Here is a 22,256-nt window from a genome sequence, read left to right as displayed (position 1 = left end):
TTTTACCATCTATGTTGAGAAAATGAAAGGAGGCCTGAATCCACAGTTGATTTACCGTAAGCCTCTTTTCTCTATTGCCAAGACAACCTGATTAACCCTGATTGACCCGCCTCCCGCATGTCTCCTACACACTTTCAGGAGGGATGGAGCGCTTGTGTGCTGTTTGAGGGATTTCAGGTTAGCCGTTTGTGTCTGGCGAGGTTAGCGTATTAGCATTTCTAGAGTCAAAGGTGGCATTAGTGCTGATTTCGCTGGTTTAACACACTGACCCCTTTTGCCTCTATTGCCAGGGCCTACAACCTGGAAACACAGGCGCCTCCAACAGCTTAATTAACAATGTAAATCATCCAGAGTGCTGTGGGATTTGTTAATTAAGGCATTTAAATACTAGGTTGCGGGCTTCATAACAGCTAAAGAGCTTTTCTCGCCTTCTTCAGCTCGTTTCCTCAGTCTTTATTTTACCAAACTCCCCAATAATCAATGGCGGGAAGTCTGTGCTTGCCTCGGTATTGTGTAATGTATATGACGAACTGTCCCCAGGCTTGTAATCGAACATAATTATGAAGGTATTGGCTTATTTGTTTGCTTTTGTAGCTTGTGTGTGTGTGTGTGTGTCTGTGTTTTCTTAATAATTCATACATACTAATGCGCTCCCCGTGCGCTCCCTGGGGTTATTAAACCAGCAATAGAGCTTGAGATTTTGCAGTGTGTGTGTGTGTGTAATATTATGAGGAACAGACTGACGGTTTGGGGTCAGACTGATTTGCAATGCTGCTACATTCATGGTCACGTAGGCAAGATGGCAAAATAACAGAGCGAGCGAGGCTCTCCATCTAGCACTTAAAATGCATCCATAGATGTGTGTGTGTGTATTGTGTGTGTGTGTGTGTGTGTGTGTGTGTTTATGTGTGTGTATGCCACTTGAATATTTTCTAGTCTCTTCGGTGAAATTGCCACTGCATTTCTGAGATCTATCTGACATGCCTCAGCTCCACGGGAAAAAAGGGAATTCATCCAACAGAAGCTAATAATCCATAAAGCCTTCAGAGTCGTGCCTCAGAGAGCTCTGTCTGATCAGCTGCCACTCCTTAATTGATGATTTTCCTGCACTATCCGGCGTCTCCGTGTGGGAATCAGCGGCGTGTTTATCGAGAGATGAAGCGGCTAGCACAAACACAGGAACATCCATTTCCATCTCAATACAGCCGAGCGGAAAGGATGACCTTTTTCACCAGTGCTAGAAAAAAAAAACGTGCCAACAACACCACTCTGTATTCGAGGCATGGATGCCCGGTAGTGAGGGATTAGGCTTGTTCTGGCAACCAGTGATCCCAGGATCTCACAAGAGAAGATACCAACCCAGTGTCTGATCAGCTGGAACAGGCCATGGCTTCTGTGGCCTGCTACTCCCACCATGGATAGGTGTGTTAGCTTCAATGAGCAGACTGTAACGGTCAGGACTCACATTCTGAATTTTATATTTTCTCACTTAGCAAAATTTCATAATTCCGTATTTTTGGTCATTTGAAATGGACCGGCTTGACATCGGATGATTTCATGATGAGTGTAACAGGAGAAAAGAAGTTCTGTCTAGAGAAGTGGACATTGGCTACTGTGCCTTTTTAGGGACTAACATGTGTGCTTGTGTCTACTGTGACATGTGACCGTTATCTGACCGTATAATATAAGCTTAACGGAATAAAAGACAATGAAAGCGTAACAGGACACACTATACGAAAACACTCTGCCAAGCTAATGACAGTTAGTTGTTTTTAGTTGTTTAGTAAATGCATACACTAATACTGCATGTCTAATGTGAAAAATGAAAACTCATCAAATATGGATGAGATAAGGCTAAAAAAAGCTGAATTAAGGTTACTGTCATCATCATTATTCCATTATTTTAAATGATGTTTTCATTTATTTCCTACCTTTATATATTTACCTATTTTGCTCATAGTTTGCTAAGAAGAACTAATGTAACTCATGTGGTCTGAGTGTGGAGGTCTGTATTTTAATGCATGTAGTGTGTGTGTATATATATATATATATATATATATATTTAAATGTATCAGCATTCATTCTATATATATATCAGCGTGCATTTTATTTATTTGCACAGGGGGTGAGGCAAAATAATATTAAAATCCCACCACCCTCAACTACGATGGAAGACGCTCGTGGAACGCACTCCTTGGTTCTCCCTGATACAGTATCCTCTTCCCCATTCAAGTTTTTCAAAGTAGTTCAATTAAGGCTTTCTCCCAGAACTGCACAACCAAGCCCAGAACCATTAGTGTGTATCAGTGTGCTTGGCTGGCTTTTAAAAACGTCCCCACTACCAGGATAAAGGCTCTTTAATGTTGGAGAGGAGAGTTGTGGAAACCGGCTGCTGTGTTTTTTGAACTCTTATCCAGAGAAATGATTCCATACTCCCAGCGTCCACTACAGCAGCACTCTGATATCCATTCTGGTAATTTTATTTGATGCTACAGACGGTTTGGGTCTTTTACCGCCTCAGGCCTGCCGCTGGACGCTGTGGAGTGGCCGTAGCCTGTAGCTGAATGCGTGTGTATATATCCCCCAGGAGAGGCTATTTGAGGCAGATTGGTGGGGTTACTGAGAGAGACCGCATGCAGTCAAACAGAAAATGACCTGGTGGTGAAGTGCTGCAGCCACAGAGCACTTAGAGGGTCCTGCAGCAAAAACACAGATGGAGCTCTTCTCAGCTCTGATCTCCAGCAGAGACCAAGAGGCCAACAAGAGCAGATACAGCAGCTACAATAAACACTACAGCCCGGAGCTCAGCTATCAACATCATTACTTATATAAAACCAACTTTAAAGTGATGATAATATGCTGTACACACTGAACGTGACACTAAAGTGATTGTTTATCTGCATGGACTTTATCATGGCTTGACGCCACATTTACCATTTTTGTTTTTCTTGATTCAGTTTAGTTTTATTGTTGTTTTTATTCCTGTTTGTATATTATTATTATTAATATTATTATTATTATGATCCGTTGACGACCTGAGGAGGACGGATCCCTCCATTTGAGTCTTGGTTCCTCTCAAGGCTCTTCCTCTTGACCCGGGGGAGGTTTTCCTTGCCACTGTTGCCACTAGCTGCTCAAAAGAGGCTCGGACCCGGATCTCTGTACAGCTGCTCTGTGACAACATTTGTTGTAAAAAGCCTAAAAAAAAACATTAAATTGAACTAAAAGTAGCAGAATATCCAGTATAAAGCTCTAAAAACATTAATATCCATTATGAAGCTCTAATAATATTAATATCCAGTATGAATCTCTAATAACATGAATATCCAGTATGAAGTTCAAATAGGATTAATATCCAGTATGAAGCTCTAATAACATTAACATCCAGTATGAAGCTCAAATAGCATTAATATCCAGTATGAAGCTCTAATAACATTAACATCCAGTATGAAGCTCTAATATCATTAATATCCAGCATGAAGTTCTAATAACATTAATATCCAGTATGAAGCTCTAATATCATTAATATATAGTATGAAGCTCTAATAACATTAATATCCAACATGAAGCTCTAATAACATTAATATCCAATATGAAGTTCTAATAACATTAATATCCAGTATGAAGCTCTAATAACATTAATATCCAGTTTGAAGCTCTAATAGCATTTATATCCAGTATGAAGCTCTAATAACATTAATATCCAGTATGAAGCTCTAATAACATTAATATCCAGTTTGAAGCTCTAATAGCATTAATATCCAATATGAAGTTCTAATAACATTAATATCCAGTATGAAGCTCTAATAGCATTAATATCCAGTTTGAAGCTCTAATAACATTTTTATCCAGTATGAAGCTCTAATAGCATTAATATCCAGTATGAAGCTCTAATAACATTAATATCCAGTATGAAGCTCTAATAACATCAATATCCAGTATGAAGCTCTAATAGCATTAATATCCAGTTTGAAGCTCTAATAGCATTTATATCCAGTATGAAGCTCTAATAACATTAATATCCAGTATGAAGCTCTAATAACATTTATATCCAGTATGGAGCTCTAATAACATTAATATCCAGTATGAAGCTCTAATAACATCAATATCCAGTATGAAGTTCTAATAACATTAATATCCAGTATGAAGCTCTAATAACATTAATATCCAGTATGAAGTTCTAATAATATATTTGATTTTGATTAGATTTTGATATAGAGAGAGATTTTCCAGACATGTAATTATTTGTTTGTTTGTTTGTTTGTTTGTTTGTTTTGGTGTAGATCCAGATTGGCAGACTTCCACATGAACTGCCAGACGACTCCGCATTCAATAACAAGCTGCCCTAACGACAACTACCACGGCTGCCTGGTGTCGTATGTTGGACTGATTGGTGAGTGATCCCTGGCGGGCCTCGGCTCCACAGCCTGATCAGGAGCCCTGATAGAAGCAGAATCTCTGTACATCACTTTAAAGGGCCGACTGAAGAGTCGTTTATTATCCAGCCTCGTTTCAGCCAGCTGTAAGTCTGAGTGCGTAAAAGAGCCTCGTTATCAACAATCAAATAAGCAGAAGCGAGTACAGAACATTCAGAGCTCCCTCATTATCCATATCAAGCAAGTCACATCCACACCACTGAAGATGTTTATTACATAACACAGGAATCAAAAATCATAATTAAACCTTCAGAGCTCCCAGACCCAGCGCCTGCCTGGAGGTGAAAAACGAACACAGTGCTCTCTTCTAGTAGTCAGGATGTCCTGGCTAAGCCTAAGTTGTAGGAGTGTGGCAGTGTGTGTGTGTGTGTGTGTATGTGTGTAGAGTTGATCTGCACCGAGAGCCCTTCCAGCTTCAAGTACGGCTCGGCTCGACTCGACCCGCCATCCTTTAAGATCCACGGACTTCGGACATCCAGACTTTTTACTGTCCTGCACCGAAGTGGTGGAACGAGCTTCCCCTGGGTGTCCGAACAGCAGAGTCCAACGCTCGCTGTCCTCAAACCCAGACTGAAGACCCTCCTCTTCTGAGAGGACTTGGGTGAAGAGTGAGGAGTGTGTGGAGGATTGTGTCTCCAGACTTCTGTATTTAGTAGAGTCTAAGATTAGATGATAGATCTGGAGAAGAACATCTGCTTAACGCCTTCATTGGAAATGTAATTGAACCCCCATCTAAAAACCCCCATCTGGTACGGTACTGAACCAAAAGTGGGTCTTCTATGGCATCAGCCATTCAAAGTACCTTTAGTTTTAAGGGTGTAGCTGGTGGAAAGGGTGGAAAGTAGATCAGAGTATGGAATCCATCAGCAGAGCTTTCTGTGAGCTGCCATGTTTTAACTGCTGTATGAAACGAGATGGACGATGGGCGAGACTTTGGTTCCTTGTTGGATGCGCTGTGTTTTTTCTCCCCTGAGTATGAGCTCACTCAGAGCGCAGTTTGGATCGATAAGAGCTTATTAATGTTTTATTAATGTTTTATTAATTATCTGATAGTCCTATTCATGTGTTTACATCTTTAAATGTTGGGCTTTGCCAGATCAGTACAGATCAAGGTCACACGGGGACATCAGTGAGGATCAGGGTATTAATAGAGGAGAGGAGATTGAACAGCAGAAATGGAGGCCAAACATGGGTCTGCGGAAAGTGGCTAACCTGCCCTGGGGTCGGAGGTCGTGCTGGGTCTGTAATTCAGCCTGAGCTCTGAGTTGCTGAAGTTACAGAAGCTGCTCGGCACGTTCTTCCCCCAAGGACACTTTCCCATCCTTACTCTGGCCATCAACTCAGTCACGCTAAATCAAGACGACGTGTACAATTATTAGCCTCTCTCTGTGTGTGTGTGTGTGTGTGTGGCCCTGTCAGGTTCGGATGTGACCCCGAACTACGTGGACGCGAACCACACCAACATCACCATATCGCCGTGGTGCGGTTGCCGCGGCAGCGGTAACCAGGAGACGGAGTGCGAGGCTTTCCTGCGAGACTTCAGGGAGAACGTGTGTCTGAGTGAGTTCGGGTTTGATGCAGCGCATTTTCACACGATCACCTCACGACACACACCGCTGAACAAACAACCGCACTAAATCAAGCTAAAGAACTCAGTAATGAGAAAATCTGCATCTTCCATTAGACTGAGCTCTCGCACTGCCTGTTCCCTTTACACACTTTCACCCTTCAGCTTCTGAACCCAGCCTCGTCCCGCAGACCATTAAAGGGCCCGTCTCAGGGAACTAGGGGGAAACAACAGAGTGATGTAGTGTGTTAACGCTGTTAAAGGGTTCCTTCACTGTCTTTAACCTGACTGTCTAAAATCACTGCTAGGCTGCATCGCTACATACACTATATAAATAAAAAAAAGTATTGGGACGCCTGCTCATTTAGTAAAGGTAGTAAAGTAAAGGTGCACATATTCATTATTTGTTCTGAAATCAAGGGTATTAACAAGAGCTGATCCTGCTTTTTTTGGAGTAACTGTCTACTGTCCAGAGCAGAAGAAGAATTTCTACATTGTTGTGAGGATTTGATTGCAGGTCAGCTCCACAACTCATCTCAAAAGTACTGGATGGAGCTCCACCACCATCATTCCAGAGAACACAGCTCTTCCACTGCTCCACAGCTCAATGCTGGGGGGCTTTATATCCCTATAGCCCACGCCTGGCATTATTAGGCAGCATGGAGCCAATAGGGTCATGATGTTGATCTGCTCCTGCAGAGAGTCCTATTCTATTGGCAGTACTTCTTCTCTACACGGACTAGACAAGCTGTGCGTGTGCATTTGCACATCTGTCAGCAATGGGTCCAGCTACAGTAAAATTTCAGAAATGATGAAGAATGATAATGATGAGTTATATAAGTTAGACTTGTTTACATTCATTTGAACACCGAGTGTGAGTATAGCGCCCTCCTGAGGTAGTCAGTACAGCCTGTAGCCGATGGCATGTGGGATGTGTTTCCACACAGTGCTGACACACATCTCGTCTGATCCACCATGATTTCCCGAGTTAAAATAGGATAGGGGGAAAAAACAAGGTGGCCAAATTATCGGAAACACTTACAAGTTTCAATGTAAACAGAATAGAGAGAGATGAAGAATAGAGAGGATGATAAATCGAGAGAGATAAAAAGAGAATGGAGGAGGAGGAGTAGGGGACGAGAGAGACAAAATATACTGTTACCATAGCAATACTCAGATATCCAATACAGTTCCCACAATGCCATGCAAATCCAAACTTTACTTGCTAATGGCTACAGCTGAAGGGTTCTAAAGCTGAATGGTTCTGTGTGGAACTTGCAGAAATGGTGCAATCGGAACCCGTGATGTCCATACTGTCCCCACTCAGTATGAATACACGTCCCTTATTTACACACATCATGCTATTTAGAACCTTTCTTAAGAGGTTTTCCACAATCCAAAGACCCCGTAACCAGGCCCAAAGTAACAAAGGACCATTTCACACCCAACGGGTTCTCTGAGTTGTATATTTGTTTAGAGAACCATTTGCTTAAGTAAAGAACCCCCCGAAGGACCCATTTATAAGTGTAGCTTTTGTTGACACAATAACCACAGTCCTGATAAATCCATAAACCAGCAGCGTTTACTGAGTTAGTCTCTATTTTCCCCCAAAAAATGGAACAAACACCCAAAAAGTGATTTCAGTATTCTGAATTTTGCCACCTTGGACGGTCAACCCAGCTCTCGAGTACCCGTGCACATGCCTAGTGTTCACTCCGGCCTATAATAACTAACTATACTCCATACTGCACACAGTGCTGGAAGATGTAGGGATGTGGGGAGTCTATCATTACCTCTATTATTATTATTTTTATCATTATGATCATCATCAATATCACTCTGTATCATTATATCTGCTCTTTCTGCCCTCTGTGTTCGTGTGTAGGAAATGCCATCCAGGCGTTCGGTTATGGAGCCGATGCCGGTTTCCTCCCCTTCACTGAGTCTCAGTCAGTGCTTCCCTCAGAGAGACCCAACCTGCAGCCCGCCATCATCACTAAGCCCGTCATCAGCTCCAATGACATCAAACCCGTGGACAGTGCGTGCGTCTTCTCCACCTGCGCTAACCTGAAGGTCAGTACTTCACCCACCTCTTTAAACCAGTGGGTCCCGGTTCCAGCCCTGAGGAGTCCAGACTCACTTGCTTCATCTATCAACTAATAAACTCACGAACACACTCCTGGTGTGGTGGGTCAGGAGTGTTTAACCCAAGCCAATCAGCCTAAACTGTGTGCTACTGCAGTTTAGCACTGGAGCTACGAGGCTAAAACAGCTAGCAAGTAGTGGCAGCTCGTAATCCACCAATCCACCATCAGCACTGGTGCTACCATGTGGTGCTACCATGTGGATAACTCACTGTTATCCACCAGGGGGCCCCCAGGAGAACCAAGACATCATAATGAAATAAAAATACATATATAAAAATTATATTATTATTATAAATATGAATTATGTATATGTATTGGCACACCAATACTGCTGTTGGCTGCTGCCACTGTCACCACTTGGGTGGTCAATCAAGGCCTGGGTGCTTCAGCGTACTGCACAATATCTCCCTCCCTATGGAAATGATGAAGCATCTGGTGCTGAGGTGGTGGTATTGGGGGGCCCCCAAATGAAAATCTGATAAGGGCCCTGTAAAGGCTTGGGCCGGCCCTGGTTATCCATAAACATGGACCAAATTCAGACTTGCTGGAGTTCGCTCTGCTCTATATTATTCAGTAAACACATATGTTGTGTCCAAATGTTTGTGGACACCCCTTCTGATGAACACATTCAGCTACTTTAAGTTGCACCCATTGCTGAGACAGATGTGCACATGCACACAGACACACACAGATGCACTTGTCTAGTCCCTGTAGAGAGAAGTACTGCCAATAGAATAGGACCCTCTGGAGCAGATAGTAAACATGATGACCCTATTGGCGCCATGCTGGCTAATGCCAGGCGTGGGCTAGAGGGGTGTAAAGCCCCCCAGCATTGAGCTGTGGAGCAGTGGAAGAACTGTGGTGATGGTGGTGCTTCATCCAGTACTTTTGGGATGAGCTGAGAAGTCATACCTCCAACATCCTCTATAATGGGAAACTGGTAGCTGTTCTTTATACTGTTTCAGTGTTAATTTCATGAGGAATGGACCAATAGGAATGCTCCAAAATGACTCAAAATGACTAAAATCATTTTACATTGATGCGTAAAGTCAATGGTCAATGCAGGGGGCTGTGAGTTGGAGAACCATGTTTATGACCATTTTTGCAGTATACTGTAGCTTATTTGTGTCTCTCGAGCTGTAGAAACATCCCCCTGTTGTATTACACAGCCTCTATAACACTTCCTCTACTAATAGAATGATGTTATTTTTGCCAGCCCTTTATTTGGCGCACTACTTCACATTGTCGGCTGTGCAGTTCTCTGAGAAGATCTGGCTTTACATAATCAGAGGGGTTATTTTAAACAGCCCTTCGTGGCTTTCCATGGGATAAAATAAAGGAAATGAGATACTTGAGAAACTCGCACACATCCAAAATGGTTTGTGTGACCATGTGAAATGTGAGGAGAAAGCATGAAAGTCCACAGATGAAGAGAGCTTTCTGGTGTTTGTACTTGTACACCATTGTGCAGCTCTGATGATGCTAGTTGGAAAGGTCTGAACCCCTGAATCATCAGCAGACCAGTTTGTAAAGATTTATTGATGAGCTGCTCTATCTGCCCATGATGGACAAAGCTCTGAAGATTTCTCATCACTGGACCAAGCGGGTGATTTGAAAGATGTGACACCTCAAGAATAATTAAATTTTTGTTCAGACACGACATCAATCAAGCCTCAACCCTGCTTCATTCATCATCATCATCACCATCATCATCTTCATGTTTATATTTAGAAACTAAAAACCCAGTTCAAGACCAGCTTCTGCTGGCCGCTGGTTTCAAAGGGTCTAAGCAGGTCTTTAATGGCCAAGGTGGTTGAAAAGCTGATCACCCAGTAGGAAATATACCCTATACTGGTAAAAGCAGCTGGTTCTCCAGCCTAGCATATGTTTTTATTTGAGTGGGGCCTAGATAGCTCAGTAGTCCATTTCATGGAGCTACCACATCATGTGAAAGACTGGGGTTCGATTCCCGGCCTGTGCTACATCAGTCCTTGGGCAAGACTTCTTACACCACATTGACCCACTTGTGTAATACGAGTAACCTTATGAGTTGCTCTGGATAAGAGTTTAGCTGGTTCACCAGCTAAACTGGTGAACCAGCTCAATTGACCAGGGTGAACCAGAATGGCCATGCTGGTCAGCAGGCTGGGCCATGCAGGTTAAATAGCTGGGTCAGGCTGGTAAACCAGATAACCCATCAAACACAAACGAAAACATACCCTAGGCTGGTCATGAACCAGTATTTTCAGCAGGGATTCTTTATACTACCCTTATTGTTGGATGCGCTGTGTTTTTTTGGTGAGTGTGCTCTCACAATCAGAACACCACACACACTGCCGTGAAAACAACTTATCAGAGGAGCAATACAATGCCCCTGAACTGTAATGGATATTTATTTTCATGTGTTTTCACATGTTTAAATGCTCATTTGTGAGACAAACAAAACAAATTATTATCATGATCACAGAAAATACTTGTATCTCCATTTTTGTTTCGTTTTTGCCATATGATGAATCTGGCAGTTGTATCAAATTGTCATGATTTCATGATCAATTGATGAATGGACCAATAGAAATGCTTCAAAATGACTTGGACTAAAATCTTTCTACATTGACGTCCATTGAAAGTTAAGAAGGTTTTCTCCTGTAAAGCTGCAGTCTTTAAAATATAAGGTTTCTGAGTGACAGTGATATTAAATGAATTGTTCACAGAACAAAACCACAGTAAGCTATTTAATTACACTGTAAATATTACATTAAATTGCAGAAATTACCACTTTTATGCAATTATGATTTGACCTTCACCCATTTGACTATAAGAAAATGGCTCAATTCTGTCCAACCATCCATCTATACAAGTCTAATGGGCTTTTGAATAACATGACAGGTGGAAGTCCTCTGCATATTTAGCACTCAGCTAAAAAACAAGCTAATTAGATCAAATTAAGCAGTGTCAATTTAAACACAACTGCACGTCGAACAGCTTTCCACACCCACTATTTTACTCTATTACATTTACATTATTGGCACCTGACTGACACTCCAATTCAGAGCTCCTACACCAGAATTACGTTACACAGGTAGTAGAGTGTAGAGTTAGGAGTCTTTGGTGTATTGTCTCTCATTGGTGTATTGTGGGGTGCTTACACAACCAGGGAATTAGACTGCATGTCAACAGCAGTGAGAATCATGTTATTAGCAGTGGATATGAGATCAGAATGCAGAAATAGTCACTTTTCAGAAATAGTCACTTGTATGCATTGTTTTAGAGTTGAGCGATGAATTGACCTGTAGCTGTTTTTAATCGCACCCCTGAAAAGATCTCAAATGTGTCCAGCCCTTCATTTGTACTGGTGGAGTTTCTCTGGAAGTACTCTACTCTGAAATAAGCTAAGCTATTAATATGAATGAATGAAATAAGCTATTCAAATGAATCATCATTATTAATATGAATAAATCAGCCATTTTAATCACTTTTAACATCACTATTTTATTATAGAATATTTTTATTTACAGAAATGTATGCTGATTGATGCTCTTGTCCAGAGCTCTTGCATGTGAATCATGTTAGTTAGGAGTTTTACCCAAGAATTGTGCTTACCCAAAAGGGGAATGGAAATCAGAATCAGAATCAGAATCAGAATCAGAATCATGATCTGCCCATGATGGACAAAGCTCTAAAGATTTCATATGTGAACAAGAACTCTACTCAAGAACTGTGCCTACCCAACCTAGGAGGAACCCTGGTCTGCCAGAGCGAAGGCCGGTGTGGTTATCCACCATGCTACTTCAGTTTAGGCACCAGTTTAGGCCACAGCAGCGGCTGCATGGTAGTTGTTGTTTTGTTGAAGGGTTAGGATTGGGAATGCACACATCCAAATGGACACAGCTCTGGAGATTTCTCAGCCAGTGACCAAGAAATCAAGAACTGTGCAGGCCGGTGTGGTTATCCACTATGCTGCTTCGGCTGGCAGCAGTTTAGGCCACAGTAACATTGGCCGTCATTGATTTTTTGATTGTTTTGTTTAAAGATTAAGGCTGGGAATGTTACATTGTGTTTGGACCAGAACAGCAGGAATCTCACAATACTGCTTCTGCACGGAGGCTTGTTCTCAAGCAGTCTGAACCAAACAGGCGATCAAACATGCTGGGTTTGAGTTTGTATTGTGTCTGTGTGTGTGTGTGTGTGTGTGTGTGTGTGTGTGTGTGTATGTTCTCGGGTGAGAAAATGGGATTATTTATCTTCAAATAGTTTTAGAAAGCATGGAATTCAATTTGGAGAGCCCAGTGGGATTGCATGAGTTAAAATCAAACCCAGTCCAACAGCAGCAGAACATGGAGGGGGTGGGTGTGGGGCGATGTATTCACCTTTCCATGATCTGGACCAGTTTGCAGGTTCATAATTCATCCGAACTGCAGCAGCCGTGACGCCTTCGTGCCTGTTTGCTTTTGTGGAGTGAAATGTTGCCATCTGGGAAGAACAGGATGTTTTGATAATGTTTAAAAGCAGATTCATCCCATTTTCAGATGGGAATATGCGTGTGTGTGTGTGTGTGCGCTGTGGAGGAAGCGAGGCACGCCAGAGCTCATGAATAGAGCGAAAAATGTAAAATATTATGCATGAGTCATCAATATTCCGCTCCAATATCTCCACAATGGCAGTTGGACGCGGTCGCTGCTCGTAATGGCAGATTTTACCTCCACCTCTCTCTTCATGAATTAACATCATAATACTGCAGCACAAAAAAAACACCCCGTTACACATGTCATGTTTTTCTGCCGTAAAATGCCACGGCACTTTACGAAAAAGTGCAACTGTGCGAAGCGGGTAGGTGGATGTTCGCTCAAACGCACACACACATGCATACAAACACACACACACACTCACTCAGCACAGTGGAGGTAGTAAAACTCGGCTCAGAAGTGCATGAAGCAACCAAACAGCCCCGAGCTACACCTTTCTCTATAGTTAGGCTACACCTGTTTACATAGTTCCACTACACCCATTTCAATAATCAAGTCACGCCCATTTCCAAGGAACTCAAGTAAGCCCTCTCTATGGTTACATTGCAGCTGTTTCCATAGATACATTACACCAGTTACCACAGTTACCACACTACATCCATTTCCATGGTTACGCTACTCTCATTTTCACAGTTACAACACATTCATTCCTCTAGTTAGACTACACCATCTCCATGGTTGCGCCACACCTATTTTTATTGTTTACACTACACCTGTGCAAAGTTACATTCATTTATATATACTTATGCTACACCTGCTACATCTATTTTCATTGTTACGTTGTCCCCGTTTCCATAGTTACTACATCAGTTTCCATGGTAATGGTACACTGATTCCATTGCTAGACTACTTTTATTTTCATGCTTTTTCAACACCTATTTCTATCTATCTATCTATCTATCTATCTATCTATCTATCTATCTATCTATAACATTACACAAATTGCCATGGTTACGGTACACCTATTTCCATGGTTATACTACTACGTCATCTCCATGATTACAATGCATCTGTTTGTATTGTTACACTGCACCCACCCATTTCCATAGTTATGCTACTCTCATTTCCATGAATACTTGGCACTTATTTCCATAGTTACACCGCATCCTTTTCCATGGCTACACTCCTTCTTTCCTTATTTAAATAGTTACAGTACTCTCCTTTTCACAGTTACACCACATTCATGTAACCCCTTTTAACACACCCCTAGTTATGCTACACCTGTTTTCATGGTTACTCTACACCTATTGTCATTGTTACACTACACCCGTTTCCATAGTTACTAAACACCCACTTCCACTGCTACACTACTTTTATTTTTATGGTTTTGCAGCACCCATCACCACATTACACCACATTCATTTCCATAGTTGCTACACCCGTACACGACACTCATTTCCATGGTTATGGCACACCTATTTTTATTGTTACAATACACAGTTTCCATGGTTACATGACTCTTTTCAATTTTCACTGTTACACTACACCTCTCTCCACCACTCTCTACACCTCTACACCACTTCTCCACTACATCCATTCCCATAGTTACTCTGCATTCATTCCCATGGTTACATGCCACAAATTACTCTGCACATCAGAAGTGAAGCAGGTAGGTGGATGTTCACTCACACACATACCCTCACACACACTCACACACACTCAGCACTGTGGAGGTGAAAGCTTCTCAGCTCAGAAGTGCATGAAGCAATCAAAAGGCCACAGATAAACCACTCCCAGACAGACTTCTAAGTGGGAAAGCCAGAGACTCCAGTTAAAGTGCTCACGTCGTGTGACTCTGAGATTATCTTTGGCATTTTTGGTCATTTTTGTTGCTTTTAGACGCATAGATTAATAAATGGGCAGAAAACAAACCCCCTCCGAGCGCGAAGAGACAAAGAGCCACACGCACAGCGCTGTACGTCTGCGCCGAAGCCTCTTAAAAACATGGATTAGCTAATAAATTGCTTTTCATGCGGATGGAGCTGAAAAGCACGCAGCAGATCTGGTGCCAGTCTAAACGGAAGGAAGTTCTTAGTCATTATGTTCCTGATCCAAATCCTTGGTCAACACTGGAGAGGAACAGCTTGCTTCTGCTTCTTTGCCATCTCTAAGCAGCTTTCTGGTGCATCTGTCCCGGCTACCAGGCATTAGCTGCTGTCCACAGGCCACATTTCAGTGCTGCTGCAGCCGAGAGTGAAGCACCACCGCAGACATTACGGGTAATTTTGTGTTTAAATGAGATTAATAAAAGTTTAAACAAGCTGGAAAGATTGGAATGCAATCTTTATTTCCAGTTCTGACCGATTACAAACAAGTAATCTGAAAGCCACCCCTATCTACTCCCAAAGACAGGAAAACTGTAGAAATCTCCAGACTGAGGGGGCGCTGTAACAGTCACTAAACAGTCTCTAGTAATTAAATACAGGTCTATACTGTTTAAATCAGACTTTCTTACCTAAACCCATCACAAACATCTGCGTCCAAATACTTATGACAAGTGAAAAGAGGCTGCTGAGTCAAACACTGTTCATTTGTTTTACTCCACAAAGAAGAGCCATCAGCCCCATCAAACTCAACTAGATTTTACTACCATCACATCTACAGTACACTCCTGACCCACCATCACATCTACAGCACACTCCTGACCCACCATCACATCTACAGCACACTCCTGACCCATCATCACATCTACAGTACACTCCTGACCCACCATCACATCTACAGCACACTCCTGACCCATCATCACATCTACAGTACACTCCTGACCCACCATCACATCTACAGTACACTCCTGACTGACCCACCATCACATCTACAGTACGCTCCTGACTGACCCACCATCACATCTACAGTACACTCCTGACTCACTATCACATCTACAGTACACTCCTGACTGATCCACCATCACATCTACAGTACACTCCTGACTCACTATCACATCTACAGTACACTCCTGACTGATCCACCATCACATCTACAGTACACTCCTGACCCACCATCACATCTACAGTACACTCCTGACTCACTATCACATCTACAGTACACTCCTGACTCACTATCACATCTACAGTACACTCCTGACTGATCCACCATCACATCTACAGTACACTCCTGACCCACCATCACATCTACAGTACACTCCTGACTCACTATCACATCTACAGTACACTCCTGACTCACTATCACATCTACAGTACACTCCTGACCCACCATCACATCTACAGTACGCTCCTGACTCCCATCACATCCACAGTACACTCCTGACCCACCATCACATCTACAGTACACTCCTGACCCACCATCACATCCACAGTACACTCCTGACTGACCCACCATCACATCTATAGTACACTCCTGACTGACCCACCATCACATCCACAGTACACTCCTGACTGACCCACCATCACATCCACAGTACACTCCTGACCCACCATCACATCCACAGTACACTCCTGACTGACCCACCATCACATCTATAGTACACTCCTGACTGACCCACCATCACATCCACAGTACACTCCTGACTGACCCACCATCACATCTATAGTACACTCCTGACTGACCCACCATCACATCCACAGTACACTCCTGACCCACTATCACATCTACAGTACACTCCTGACCATTGTATATGGGGGGGTGGGGGTCTCTCGTTGTTTACTGTGGGGGTCTTCGTTACAGTAGCAGTGTGTGAAACTACCTCCACCATGTTTGGAAGCTGTACTTTAGCCTGGCTAGCTCTCACTGAGGGGTGAAGTTCTGCTTCTAAACAGTGCTCTACCAAGAGGAAATAATACAGGAGTGAATTCTGGTACTTCCACACACAACTCAGTCATCAAACATCTTTTCTAGTGACTGATTCTTCTCAGTGTGGTGTGAGCATATGTTTACCTTTTTCAGTGCTTTTGGAAAAGCATCCCAGGAGGCTCCTCATGAAGCAGCTTTAGAATGTGCAAAGCTGCATCAAGGCTCAGGAGAGGCGTGTGAATCATCTAAAATAGAAAATAGTTTAGAGATGTGTGGCACGTTTTCAGTTACTGTATAATTCCCTATCTGTTATTTCACACTTCTGATGTCTTCAACAGAGCTTCTCCAGGCAGATTTACATGTGTGCCGTATTCCTTCCATTTCTTAATGATGTATTTAACTGAACTCCAGGGGAAGTTCAGTTCAGGGACTTTTTTTGTATCCATCCCCTGACTTATACTCTCCGATAAGCTTTTCTCAGAGCTGTGTGGAGAGTTCTTTGGTCTTCATTTGGTCTTTTAATAGCCAGGAATTCCAGTAAACCAGTGACTGGAGCTTCCAGACTACAGACAGCTGAGACACGTTCACTGCACTCAGGTGATCTCCAGTCCAACTGTGAGACACAGGACTCATTCCACTGAAATGCACCACAAAGCGCCACAGGCGGTCATTCCTACCCACGCCCATCAAACTGTATAACTCCTCCCTCAGTGTGTGACACTATGGTTTAGCTGTATAATTATAATAATAGTACTGTAATTCAATGTAATATGTGTGCAATTACTCGGGTGCAATAATTTGCCATATTTATTATCACAGTTATTACCAATATGCCACTTTACTATATTCTATATTCATATAATTTATATACCTGTACATTTAAAAAAAATTCTAATTTGTTTTTCTCTTTTTGTCCTAAATTTATTTTATTTTATTTAGAGTTTATTCTTCCACAAACGGTTGCAATTGCAACAACTGCAATTTCCCTCCTGGGATCAATAAAGTATTTCAGGTTCTGAGTCTGACTGCCACTGAAATGCACCACAAAGCGCCACAGGCGGTCATTCCTACCCACGCCCATCAAACTGTATAACTCCTCCCTCAGTGTGTGATACTATGGTTTAGCTGTATAATTATAATAATAGTACTGTAATTCAATGTAATATGTGTGCAATTGCTCGGGTGCAATAATTTTCCATATTTATTATCACAGTTATTACCAATATGCCACTTTACCATATTCTATATTCCTATAATTTATATACATGTATTTTTTTTCTCTTTTTGTCCTAAGTTTATTTCATTTTATAGAGTGTTTATTTATAGAGTGTTTATTCTTACACAAATGGTTGCAACTGTAACAACTGCAATTTCCCTCCTGGGATCAATAAAGTATTTCAGATTCTGAATCTGACTACCAGCTTCAACCGCCTGCTGGAGCTCTGCTCAATTGGGTCAAAAGAGTCCTAGAGTCAAATAGAGTCACAAACCTGACCAGAAAGAGCGCTAATAGGATTCCGTCCACTTCTCCAACCAAAACTACACTCTTGACTCTACATTAGCATGCAGGCCGCTCTCCAAGAAGATGAATACAGATCCAAACAAACACAATTTCAGCTTAATGTTCTTGGGTCTAAAGTCCTGAGCTCCAACCATATTCATGTTCATATCTTTGTATTCTCACAGGATGGTGTCCAGAAGTGCTCTCCCTCCAACAGTTTTGAATGTGCAGACGAGGTAAGTCTGAAAACCCCAGCCCTCCAAGAGCCACAGTCAGTTCAACTGGTTTCTGCTCATTTCCAGCTGCAGAACTGTGATTACCTCAGGCGTGCTGGGAGCTCCAGCAAAGCAGAAATGCGGAGGTGAGATGCCTGGGGCTCTGAGGGGCTCTGTGAAAAAGTGCAGAGGAAAAAACACACCTGTGCCGAGTGAAGAACAGAAATGCTTTTGAAGGGCACATTGCTTCAAGTCGCACCCATTGCTGACACAGATGTGCAGATGCACACACACACAGCTCGTCTAGTCCCTGTAGGGAAGTATTGCCAAAAGAATAGGACTCTCTTGAGCAGACAGAGGGGTATAAAGCCCCTCAGCATTTAGCTGTGGAGCAGTGGAACAACTGTGTTCTCTGGAATTATCCATTTCAATACTTTTGGGGATGATGAGGCGGGGTGCTGATCAACCAACATCCTGACCTCACTGATGCTCTTGTTGCTGAATGCAATCAAATCCTCATTCCTCACATCTGTGCACCTCCAGAATCTAGTAGAAAGTCTTTTTCTCTGGACAGTAGAGACAGTTACTCCAACAGAAGCAGGATCAGCTCTTTTTAAAACCCTTGATTTCAGAAGATACAGTGAATAAGCAGGTGTCCCAATACTTTTGTCAATTTTGCGCAGTGTGTTGTTTACATTACTTTCTTCATTGCAGAGCATGCTGGACCCCAACATGGATGGCTCCATCGACTCCATGGGCTCCCACCAGTCGGAGAACAACAGAGCCAGGCAATCATCCGCGTCTCCAGCCGGTGTCTCCTTGGTGACCGTGCTCCTGTCTATTACGCTGGTCAGTCAGGTCCTGTAAATACAACCCTGGAGTCCACGATGCCAAGAACAATCTGATGGACAACCCCCCCCCACCCCCAACACACACACACACACACACACACCTGACCCTTCATGAAAAGACTCGAACCGTGACTTTGATTGATCCTCTTCTCTCCTCTCTAAGTGTGTGAATATGTCTCACCATCCATCTCAAACCAGTGCAAATGACTGCAGACGTAATGGGAAAGCATATTCGTGACCGTTAAAGCAGCTTTTGGAAGGCTGGGACGGATTAGCCCGGGGGAAGAGGCGTTTCTGGGGCTGGAATAGCGTCCAACAGCGAACGTTCATGTTTCCACTTATCTAAAGGAAGGAAGGGCCTGTTTTTGAGGGAGGAGGCTCTTGAATCCAGATCGTCTCAGCGTTTGACTGCATAAATGATCTCCCTCTGTATATTTGCATCCAGTCCAGAAGCACCATGTTGAAAATTAGCCTCTCCTCTGCCCTCTCACATGGCGGTACAGTAGGGCTAACTGCATTACGAGTCATCTGATGTAAAAGCCTTCATTATTAGACACGGAGTGTGGAAAAAAAATAATACCACCTTTATTTTTATTGTCAAATCGCCGCTGTCATATCCAAACCCTGTTTTTTATGTTCATATTATTTAAAAACACACATTTATATTATGTGAACATTTTGATACAAACGGACCAATAGAAATTATCCTAAATGAAGCTGCCAATAAGGGTTATTTAAAGCAGTGCCATAGAAGAACCACAACTGGCTACATTTCTGAGCTTCAAGAAAGAACCTCCTTGCTCTTAAAATGGGTTCTCCAAGGGTTCCGAAGTAAAGAAAGTGGTTGTTTAGTCGATAGAACTATGATAAATCATGGCTTAAATGGTTCTATGTCTGGTTAATGGTTTCACTAAACATCTGGTATATGGTTCTTAAAAGAACCTTTAAAAAAAAAAGGTTTAATATAGCACCAAAACGGGTTCCTCTACCGAGTAACACTTAACTGATGGGTGCCATTCTTAAGGCTACATGACACGACTCTACCGTAGTACTGACTAAAACTCATTTTAGAAGGTTCTATAAACTATTTAAACATCCAAAGAACCCTTGAAGAACCCCATTTCTTTAAGAGTGTATACAAGTCTTTTATGACAACTGACCTAAACCTACACTAACATTTATAAAGGCTCAGTCCAACAAGCATCATTTGTCGTAAAGGTTGCAGTGGTTAGTTTTGATGCAATTTCAGATCTACAGGTGTTAGATACCTTACTCGTCCTCCAGTAATCCTTATCTGAGACATGCTTGGGCTTTATGTGTGTTTCCATGTCTAAGAACATCATGCATGGCCATGACCTTTTACTTATATATTTGTGGCTGATTTCAGTTCATTTGCGCCATCGCTGCTACACACATGAACACATCCTGCCCCCCCTACTGGATCTAATTTGAATTAAAGAAAATAACAATGTTTTTGAAAAGAAATATACAAACACAAACACAAGAAGCCATAAAATGCTGTAAACCGATATTTGGGCCTCCTTATATTTTCTTACATTATCTTATACCTGTAAAGAAACACTATTTCATACTATTTTGTTATAACAAAACTAGAAATCCATTTAATAATAATTTAAAATATATATTATTATATTATACAAATATATGGCACAGGACATAATGTGGGCCTGTTTACTAATATGTTATGTTATGATTTCAGTTCATTTGCACCATCACTGACACTATTACCCACTGACTGTAGAAAACATGGACAGAGCACCGCCTTGCAAAAGTGATGCAATGAAAGGTCTAGCACCTCTGCTGGCTGACTACAGTATGATGTGTAAAACAGCCCCGCCCATTTTCCATTTTCTCTTTTTGCTCTTCAACTGTCTTTCCATCTCCAGTGTCTAATTCCAGCAGTTAGTTCTCTCTGAGCTAATGTTGGCCCATTTTTTTATTTCCCCCCAGAAGTAAGAAGGCGGGGCTACACTTAGGAAGGAAGTGATTGACAGCTTTGGCTGGCATTGCGCAGATTTATAAAATGGGTTAGTGAGTCAGGGTCCGCTTCTGGTCTCTACTGTACAGACTCTGGTTGCCAAAGGCAGTCGAACCATGGCCTCCATGTTTTCTACGGTCACTGCTATCAACACATCCTACTCCCCCTACTGGATACAATTTGAATTGCCGTAATGAACATGCTTAAAATGATCAATAATTATAGCCAGTCATAAAAAAAACATTAATCTTATGTTTAAATACATGTTTTTCAGTAAAGTTACCATTTCCTAGAGGTTTTGTTATGACAGCGGTGAAAGTAGAGATCCTCTTACTGCAGATTTCTTCAAACCATATCAGTCAAATCGAGTTCACACATGGCGCAGACATCGCCAGACCACTCCGTATGACTCTCGCTGGTGAGAAAAGGACAAAAAGGAACAGAAGGAACAAAAAGTTCTCCTTGGAGATCTTTCAGATCAGAGAGACTGTGCTTTTATACTGTTTTATCTACGGGAAAAGCAGCAGGGAGACACCGAGTTGGAACAAAAAAGGCGAAAGCCGTGTCAAACGTATCGCAGCAGAGAGCTGTCAGTGCCAATAATGCTCCTTTAGGCTGTTATTATGTGTAATTTTTTTCTTCTTCCTTTTTTTTTTTTTTGGTTCCCCCAAGAGATTTGGATTACGTACAAGGAAAAGAGCTCCAGGGACAAGCTGAACAAAGCGGCATTTGCCAGAAGAGTAAATTGTTAGTGTTTTATAGTGTGCAATCTATCGTGTGGCCTTACTTTTTTGTCTTCGCTTTGTTTCTCTCTCTTATGTAATGGTTTCAGACCGTACCACTCGCAGCGTCAGGGCCGGGGCAGGACTGACGGAGATTATTTCAGACGGACAGAAAGAACAGCTCCAGTGACTGAAGAAGAAAAAAAAAAGATCAAAAAAAGGTTCTTCTGCGCTGCTTTTAGAAAAAGGGGACGGACGAGGGATGGCAGAGACTCAAGAATGTGTCAGAAATATTTGTCTAAAGTCTAAATAAAAATAAAACATCCTAGTAACGTTGTTCATAAACGAGTGGTCATCTGTTGTACACATGAAATTAGCGTTGCTGTGGACACCCCTTCTAATGAATACACACTCAGCTACATTCACATTTCTTATCCAGAGCAACTTACACGGTTACTTGTATTACAGAGTCGGGCCATTGTAGTGTTAGGAGTCTTGCCCAAGGACTCTTATTGGTGTAGTGCAGCACAGTCACCCAGACCAGGAAT

General features: G+C 42.2%; 1 protein-coding gene across 1 annotated transcript in view; it reads left to right on the top strand.

The window, feature by feature from the left end:
- gfra2b (GDNF family receptor alpha 2b) overlaps positions 1 to 22,053 on the top strand; it is a 79,527-nt gene extending 57,474 nt beyond the window's left edge. Inside the window, exons 5-9 of the mRNA XM_072659224.1 lie at positions 4,284 to 4,393; positions 5,856 to 5,996; positions 7,889 to 8,076; positions 18,107 to 18,157; positions 18,851 to 22,053. Coding sequence (XP_072515325.1) covers positions 4,284 to 4,393; positions 5,856 to 5,996; positions 7,889 to 8,076; positions 18,107 to 18,157; positions 18,851 to 19,003 — 643 coding nt within the window. The 3' untranslated portion in view covers positions 19,004 to 22,053. The remainder of the gene's footprint in view (positions 1 to 4,283; positions 4,394 to 5,855; positions 5,997 to 7,888; positions 8,077 to 18,106; positions 18,158 to 18,850) is intronic.
- The last annotated feature ends 203 nt before the right edge of the window (positions 22,054 to 22,256 follow it).

This window comes from Salminus brasiliensis, chromosome 16, assembly GCF_030463535.1.
Source record: "Salminus brasiliensis chromosome 16, fSalBra1.hap2, whole genome shotgun sequence".
Classification (NCBI taxonomy): Eukaryota; Metazoa; Chordata; class Actinopteri; order Characiformes; family Bryconidae; genus Salminus; species Salminus brasiliensis.
Note: the sequence above shows the minus strand (reverse complement) of the source record. Positions and strands in the feature narration are given on the sequence as shown.